This window comes from Homarus americanus, unplaced genomic scaffold (genome assembly GCF_018991925.1).
Source record: "Homarus americanus isolate GMGI-L3 unplaced genomic scaffold, GMGI_Hamer_2.0 scaffold39155, whole genome shotgun sequence".
Lineage (NCBI taxonomy): Eukaryota > Metazoa > Arthropoda > Malacostraca > Decapoda > Nephropidae > Homarus > Homarus americanus.
In genome coordinates this window covers 16668411-16677280 of record NW_024737042.1, presented here as the reverse complement: position 1 = coordinate 16677280, position 8870 = coordinate 16668411, and the positions used below count along the sequence as shown (strand labels likewise).

General features: G+C 38.5%; 1 protein-coding gene across 3 annotated transcripts in view; it reads left to right on the top strand.

Moving 5' to 3' along the window:
* The first annotated feature begins 3047 nt into the window (after nt 1–3047).
* The window catches only part of LOC121872750 (cytochrome c oxidase assembly protein COX18, mitochondrial-like), a 49637-nt gene continuing 43814 nt past the window's right edge, over nt 3048–8870 (top strand). The window contains exon 1 of one of the 3 annotated variants that reach the window (XM_042375796.1): nt 3048–3150. Coding sequence is in view for 1 of the 3 variants with exons in the window: in XM_042375797.1 (XP_042231731.1) it covers nt 3195–3233 (39 nt within the window). In the remaining 2 variants the exon portion in view is untranslated. Of the gene's footprint in view, nt 3234–8870 lie in introns of all 3 variants that reach the window. The other 2 variants (XM_042375795.1, XM_042375797.1) reach the window with 2 other exon arrangements.

Genomic DNA, 8870 nt, shown 5'->3' with positions numbered 1-8870 from the left:
AATTGTGTGTAAATGAAACAGAAAGTCAGATCAGTAACCTGGGACTTGGTCACAATTTTCGTGATGCCATAAGGCAGCAGGGTCTATGGTCTACCATCAGACAAAACTATACCGCTTTAAAGCGCTTCCTGAGAAAATAAAACTCCGCTTGGTGACATCATTTATCACACCGATATTAACTTACCCAACAATACCTCTTCATACTTTGAGCACCACTCAAATATTAAAATTACAGGTGGTCCAAAATGAAGCCCTAAGATTCGTCACAGGTGAAAGATACCCTTCACCAGAACCACAGCCGAGATACATAGAGACCTGAGAATAAAACCCATCAACCAGCAGTTGCACACCTTGGCCAGCAGAATCTGGCAAAAGATAGAACGATCAGAGCAAGAACTCCTTCAAAGACTCCCACCAGATAACGACAACAACCATACATGGTTCCCAAAAAGCTACAAAATCCCTAAAGGTCCATTACCACCCCCGATCAACACGGCCAGGCAATAGACAATCCCCTTAGACCAGCATCCGCCAGTAGGGTCGGCGGAATATGAAATAAGGCCCTTAAAACACCCATAAATGGGACAGGGTAGGCTGTCTAGTGCCTGTACAGGCAGACAATAACTAACCCATGACACAACCCAAACACACTATTAGCTTAGCTAGGCAGTCAGCCCGCCCTCTCTTACCTCCTCCTAATTTTCTTCAATTTCCAAACTATAACTTCCTTTCCCCACCTCTAATCTTTCTTCATTCCTCCTTTCCCTACAAAAAAAAAATGCTTCCAATATATTCCCAGGCGGTAATACTTCCCTGTATGGTAGCTGCCTAGAGGCCCAGGGTTCGATTCCCGATTAGTGAGGTATTGTTTATATATATCAGCATATATATATATATATATATATATATATATATATATATATATATATATATATATATATATATATATATATATATATATATATATATATATATATATATATATATATATATGCTGATAACCACAAGGAAAGAAGAAAACACGAAGTTCCCAAGCGCTTTCGTGTAATTCCCATCTTCAGGGGTGGGTACAGACTAAGGAGAATTACAAAACAAGGTGTATATATACAGAGGAGGGTGAGATCAGGTCCACAATGGTCAGGTATTAGGTAATGACCCTACTAATCTTTAAATAGCACCGCAACGGTCGGTAGTCAGGTCAGAGGGTAAGGTGACCCAACCTTCTCACCTGGTTACAAATCTTCTTAATTACAAAATTGTCCAGTTTGTACATGCCATTACTCAAATTCATGTTGAATGCTTCGGTATGTTTAATGAGACTAGATTCTATGATGTTCCTACTGTCAATTGAATTACAAGGTAATATTGAGGAGGCATTATCCCAGTCAATGCAATGCTTGTTATCCCTCAAATGAACAAACAGAGCATTGGATTCCTGGCCTGTCCTAACACTATATTTATGTTGTTTAAGTCTAGTTACAAGATCTTTACCTGTCTGGCCTAAGTAAAACATATTACATTCCTTGCAAGGAACTTTATAAATGCAACCAATTATGGTGTTGGGGGAGTTCTTGATTAACATTTGTTTAACAATGCTTGAGTTTTTAAATGCCACATTGACGTTCCAGGTTTTAAGTTGTAAAGGAATTTGAGAGAAATTTTTGTGAAATGGTAATACTAAGAGATTCTTATGGTCATGGGTAGGCTTGGGATCAGTTCTATAAAAAGATTTCTTAATAATGTTCAGGCATTTGTCTATGAAAGATCTAGGGCAGTTGTGCCCTTTCAAGCACTCCTCCGCGTATCCCAGAATTGGCGAAGAAAAAACAATCACAGTTTGAGCTGATCCCCATCTAAGTTACTATATGTCTTATTTGTGTCACTTATGTTACTTGTATATTATTTGTAATTCGTAACCCACTCCCCAAATATGTAACTGTATATTTTCAGCCTTCTGGCTGCCAAGCTCTTTCAATAAACCGTTAATTATTATTATTATTATTATTATTATGTCAGAATGTCATTCCCCCCTCCTTTCCAAGATTGTCTGCCTCAAAAAGTGCATTCCAAATAATATGCATATAATACTGAAAATCCTTTATTTTTTCCATATTAGTACATATACATTTACAATTTTACATGGATTATTTTTATAGTGGAGTTTTACAAATTAAATGCCAATTGAAAATGATGGATTTATAAAACTTGAATAAAAGTAAAATAGTTTTTTTTTTATAATGAATTACTTAACAGACCACACTGAAGCATAATGCAATAAACAAAAAGTTCAATAGAATACCAAGTTATTGTAAATTTGTAATTAATTTTATTCAGATGAAGATTACAGTCAATGAGAAACCTGTGATTGTTTTTTCTTCGCCAATTCTGGGATACGCGGAGGAGTGCTTGAAAGGGCACAACGCAGGTCATTTTCTACCTCTAATCTACTACGTTTCTTCGTTTTAATTTGCAACAGAGTTGAAAAGCCTGACTCACAAAGATATGTCGACACAAACGGAAGCAATGCACGGACAGCTCTTTCTGCCACTTTTGGGTAGGAATCGCACATCAAGGGCCAAAATTCTGTGATTGATTTCTCATCGAACATATCTCTTGCTCCCGAATCAGTTTCCCCCCCCCTGAAAATCTGAATCCCCCCCCCCCCTGGTTGAGAACCCCTGATCTAGGGTATTTAAGGTTTGAGCCAATATTATAGATATATTTATATTCCTCATCAATGAATTCCGGGCTGCAAATTCTCAAAGCACGTAAAAACAGTGTTGAAAATACTGACTGTTTGACTCTATTATGGTGGGCAGAATAATAATGAATGTATGAACACACATTAGTAGGTTTTCTATAAATACTGAACTTAAAAGTGTTACCTATTCTGTGTATCAGACAGTCTAGGAATGGCAATTTACAGTCATGCTCTAATTCCACAGTGAATTTTATCGAGGGAGCTAAGTTGTTAAGTTGTGGCAGGAAAGCTTTTAGGTCCTCATTACATGGCCAGAGACATAATACATCATCAACATATGTGTGTATGTGTGTGTGTGTAAATCACTGTAGGTGCGCGTCGTTCTTCACTGACCCGGGATAATCCACCCCAACTACACGAACGTAAACAAATGATCGAGCATCACCGTGGTAGGTGGTCCTTGACTGTCTTAAGTATTGTTTACTGAACATCCATGGAGAAAACTATTAGTACACGCCGAACAAGAATATTGGTAATTATATATGACTAACTCGCGAGCGAAATTGATTGAAAATTATAAAAACGCCGGATTCTCATTGTTATATTATAGTGGACACTGTTGTAGTTTGGGGAAATATGTTAAAAAATGGATATTTTTTAAATAACGCTACCTAACATTTTTGGGTATGAAGAACAGACCTAACCAACCAAACCAAATAAACCTACCTAACCATACCTAACTTCCCTGGTATATTAAACAGAAAGAACTTGCTATGATATGGTGAAATTTTAGGCATTTTCTGGACATAAGAACATAAGAATGGAGGAAACTGCAGCGGGCCTATTGGCCCATACTAGGCAGTCCCATTTACACCCAACCCCTATTGCTCATATAAGCATCCAACCTATGTTTGAAGCTATCCAGCGTATTCGTGTTAATGATGATATTTGGTAACTTGTTCCACTCATCCACTACTCTATTTCCAAACCAATGTTTACCTATTTCGCGCCTAAATCTAAATTTGTCTAATTTAAAACCATTGCTACAAGTTCGCTCCTGGTTGGATAGTTTGAGTAACTTTGTAATGTTCCCTTTGTTTAGCCCTGATTTCCATTTATACACCTCTATCATGTCGCCTCTCGCTCTACGTCTCTCGAGGAAGCGCAAATTATGATGCTTTAACCTGTCTCTGTACTCAAGGTTCTTAATGCCCGGGATTAGTCTTGTCATTCTCCTCTGAATTCTTTCCAAGGATACTATATCTATTCTGTAATACGGTGACCAGAATTGAACTGCGTAATCCAAGTGAGGTCTCACAAGCGCAAGATTTAGTCTTAAGATGACCTCGCTAGTCTTGTAACTAACACTCCTTTGTATGAACCCAAGTACTTTATTAGCCATGTTTCGAGCAAAAACACATTGTTTACTTCGTTTAAGATTCCTACTTATCATTACTCCTAAATCTCTCTCGCAGTCGGATTTCTCTATGGCATCGTTGTTCATCTGGTATCTGGTTTCCTTGTTTACATCTCCTATACTGAGTACTTTACATTTGTCCACATTGAATTTCATCTGCCATTTTTCAGATCATTCGAAAAATTTGTTTAGATCTTCCTGTAGTTTTGCGGAGTCCTCGTCAGATTTAATTACACGTCCTATTTTAGTGTCATCAGCAAATTTACTTATGTTGCTGTCTATGCCGATATCTATGTCGTTTATGTAGATAATAAATAATAATGGTCCAAGTACTGAGCCTTGGGGAACTCCACTAGCGACGTTGCTCCAATGGGATTTAGTGCCGTTAATGCTCACTCGCTGTTTCCTGTCTTGTAACCACACCCTAATCCATTTTAGAATATCACCTTTAATGCCATGAGCCTCTACTTTTCTTATTAGTCTTTCGTGGGGGACTTTGTTGAACGCTTTGCTTAAGTCGAGATATACCACATCATAATTGTGCCCCTCGTCCACCGATTTGAAAACTGATGAAAAGAATGTTAATAGATTAGTTAGACATGAACGCCCGCTTGTGAAGCCATGCTGGGAATCATTGATCAACTTGTCCTTCTCCAGGTGATTTCGAATAGAGTTTGAAATGATTGCTTCCAGTAATTTGCCTACAATTGATGTTAGACTGATTGGACGGTAGTTAGAGGATAGTGATCTATCTCCCTTCTTGAAAATCGGTATTACATTCGCTATCCTCCAGGATTCTGGTACTACACCTGTATTTAAGGACATGTTAAACAACTTTGCTAAGGGCATACTAAGTTCTTCCTTACGTTCCTTTAATACTCTGGCAAATATCTCATCGGGACCAGGTGACTTATTAGGCTTTAGTTTGTCTATTTGCTTACTAACATCGTTACTAGTCACTACTATCACGCTTAATTTGTTTTCTTCACTATCTCTGATTAGAGTCGGTGCCTCGGGTATCATGTTTAAATTTTCGGTGGTGAAAACTGTTGAAAAATATTTATTCAGATTATTGCTCATTTCTCCGTCGTTATCAGTTAGCTCGCCGGTATCTGACAGTATTGGTCCAATCTTTTCTCATGTTTTAGTTTGATACATTTGATAGAATCCCTTGGGGTTTGACTTCGCCTCCCTTGCTATCCTCAGCTCATTATTCCTCTTTGCTTTTCTTATCTCGGTCTTAACCCTACCAGCCAATACCTTATAATAATCTCGGAGGTAAACTTCGCCACAATTTATCCTCCTACCTATAGCCTTCCTTTGACCAATAATGTTCTTTAAATAATTATTTATCCATTTAGGGTCATTGTTGTTTGACCTAAGTTTTTTGTATATATTCTGCCTTTGTGCATTAAGTAACTCATTATTTAAATTGTCGTGGAACTCGGCAACCTCAGATCTCGTTATCAGGTCAATCTCAACCGTCAGGTCTCCAGGTAGGGTGAGGTCGCCCGCTGTGGGTACATTGTAGGTCACATCATGTGAGGTCATGTAGTTCACCCCCAAGTGGATACCCCTTCTCTCAGCTGCCTCTTCAAACTATCAAAGTTTGCCCTTCTGAAATCTGGGACTTTCGTGGTATTTTCCTTATGGCTGCCCTGAAAATCTAACTGGAATCTAATTTCTTTGTGATCGCTGTTTGCAAGTTCGTTCCCTACCTCAACATTACTAATGAGGTTTTCTCTGTTCGACAGAACTAAATCGAGTATATTATTACCCCAGGTGGGTTCGGTTATATGTTGACTTACCAAACAGTCCTGGATTGTTTCAAGAAAATCCTCTGATTCTGAGTTACCCGTAAGGTCAATCCAATCTATTTGGCTAAAGTTAAAGTCGCCTACTATACAGACTTTGCTGTGTATGGAAGCCCTGCGCATTTCATCCCAAATAAGTCGCTGATTAACTCTATCAAGATTGGGAGGTCTATATATTACTCCTGTGATTAATTTTTCCCTACCGTCGATTAATTCAATCCAAATTGTTTCTGTATTCCGCTCAGTTTATGGTATGGCCTCATCGGCGCTATGCAGCCCTGGCGGGTTAGTCCTATATATTAACCAAAATATGTTTTTCCTGTGGTTTTTGATGAGTTTCGAATGAATTTGATACTCATTTCCGCCGGAAATCAGTCGTTTTTTTAGATACTCCCCCCTTCCCCTTCCCTTCCCCCAACACGGGAAGGTGTTGGGATATTGGAGATTTTTGTTGGATAAATTGCAGAAACAGGTGATTTTCAATGGAGAACAAAGCAAAAATCGGGTAAAGGTGTAGAAGAGGATGACCACCAGAAGAAATTGTCCGAATTGGTTGAAATTTTAGTAAAAGTGTAGAAGAGGTTGACCACCAGAAGGAATTGTCCGAATTGGTTGAAATTTTTTCTACGCCCTAATGTGATATTAAACACAAAAATGGAAACGACAATGCATAGAACCTAATAGAACCTGACCTAACATACCCAGTCTATGGGTTTGTCAGGTCAGGTTCTATGCATTATCGTGTTAATTTATGTGTTAAGCAACTTACCTTAATATTGAGGTTGATATACATCAGCATTGGCAAGGAGGAATATGTGGAAGAGTTCACCATCATTTAGGAAACGTCTCTTGAAAAGGGATTCAGCGAGATAAACAACAAAAATGGCGCCGGGAGGAGAATTGTGAAGCGGGATAGAGTAAGTAAAAAAATAATGCTAAAAAATACTTAAAATCATAATAGAAAGTTGTCCTTTCTTTTAATTTACTTAAAATCATCAAAGCAACAAGTACAGCAAAAATAAAGAAAATCAGCAAACAACTTCTGGTGGTCACCCTCTTCTACACCTTTACCAAAATTTTTTCCACACTAGTATGCACAAAAATGGAAACGACAATGCATAGAACCTAATAGACCTTGACGTAACATACCCAACCTATGGGTATGTTAGGTCAGGTTCTATGCGTTGTCGTTTCCATTTTTGTGTTTAGTATCATGATATTAGTGTGTAGAACAAATTTCAGCCAATTCGGACAATTCCTTCTGGTGGTCACCCTCTTCTACACCTTTACCAAAAAATTTTAAAAACTCATCAAAAACTATAAGAAAAAGCATATTTCAGTAAATTTGCAGTAGCTCACACAACTCTGTTAGAAAATCAACACTATGTTTTTTCTAGTGTATTTTTGTGCGTTTTGATTGGTTTTGACCTTGATTTTTGTCGGAAATTGCCTGTTTTTATTTATCGGGAGTTTTGGGTGGGGCATTTTCTGACAAAAATCATGGCCAAGTGAATACAAAATACACCCAAAGCACTAGAAAAACATATAAGCCAAACCTTTTTTTGGGATGACCTAAACTAAACTAACCTGACCTGACCTGACCTGACATGACTTGACCTAACCTAACCTAACTCTCACCATATGATGGAATCACTTATTTCTTACCTTATTGGCCTGGTTCTGGTTCGTCGTCGGATTCTGAGATCAGTACAGGTGGCTGACGCTGATGCCAACTATCTTGGTCTTGACGATATTTACACTCGTTCTTACACTTAGGACACTTTACTGAGGTCGGGAAAACACCATGAGATCTAAAAAATGCTGTAGCTTGTTCGTTTTTTTTCCCCAAACCTTACAATCAACTCTATATAATTGAAGTGACACCCATCGCAGATTTCCATGGTCGGAAATGAATTGAATTTCGAAATATGAGAGACCCAAAATTACAATCGAATCTGATTTGGGCAAAAAATACCGTGAATTAAATCACAATCTATTTTAATCAGTGGCAAAAAAACAAAACACTTTTGATTGTCCACGTGATGTGTACGGGAGCTCTTGCACATGATGATTTATGGAGGAAACACGCTGAGTAGGAGGTCACGTAGGCGATCATGGCGGAAGATTATTATACGTTTGCAATGGTAATTTAATAGCTGAAAATTATCAGCATCCACTCCCTTCCAATGAAGCCAGACAGCTGGGTCGTCTAGGGGGTTGGGAAAACAGATGGACTTCTTCCATATAGGCTTACAAGACAATCAAAGGGGGCCTCACATGGACTTGGTTGAGGCGCTCTCCCCTAACGTTTCCCCCCCTCCCCCCCCAAAAAAAAAGGTCAAAAACCAACCCCTTTACTTACAGAATTTGTAATTCAGCTATTAAACAGAGGTGTCATAGAACTGTTACAGTCAGAGAAATGTCTCGTGTCTCGCCTATTCCCAGTCCCCTAGAAAGGCAGCGACAAATTGAGATGGATTTTGGATCTTTCAGTCCTGAACAAATTTATTAAAAAAAAAAAAAAGTTTCAAGATGCTCACTTACCTGTACGATCATCTGAGGCATCTACTTCTGCCCAATGCTTGGATCTCGAAGATGCCTATTATCACGTTCCTGTTACCCCCAGGTACAGAAAGTTTCTAGTGTTCAACGTGGGGGATGTAAGTTATCAATTCACAGTGATGCCATTCGGCCTGACGTTTGCGCCAAAAGTCTTTACAAAACTGGCAAACATTCTCAAAAAGATCCTTGCGAAGGAGGGCATAAGAACCTTTGCTTATCTAGACGATTGGCTGATAATGAGAAACTCTTTCGAAGATTGTCAAAGGGCGACCCAACGTACACTAGTACTATTTCAAAACCTTGGTTTAAAGATAAACCAGATCAAATCAAATTTAATACCATGTCAAAAGTTGGATTGGTTAGGTCTCCAGTGGGA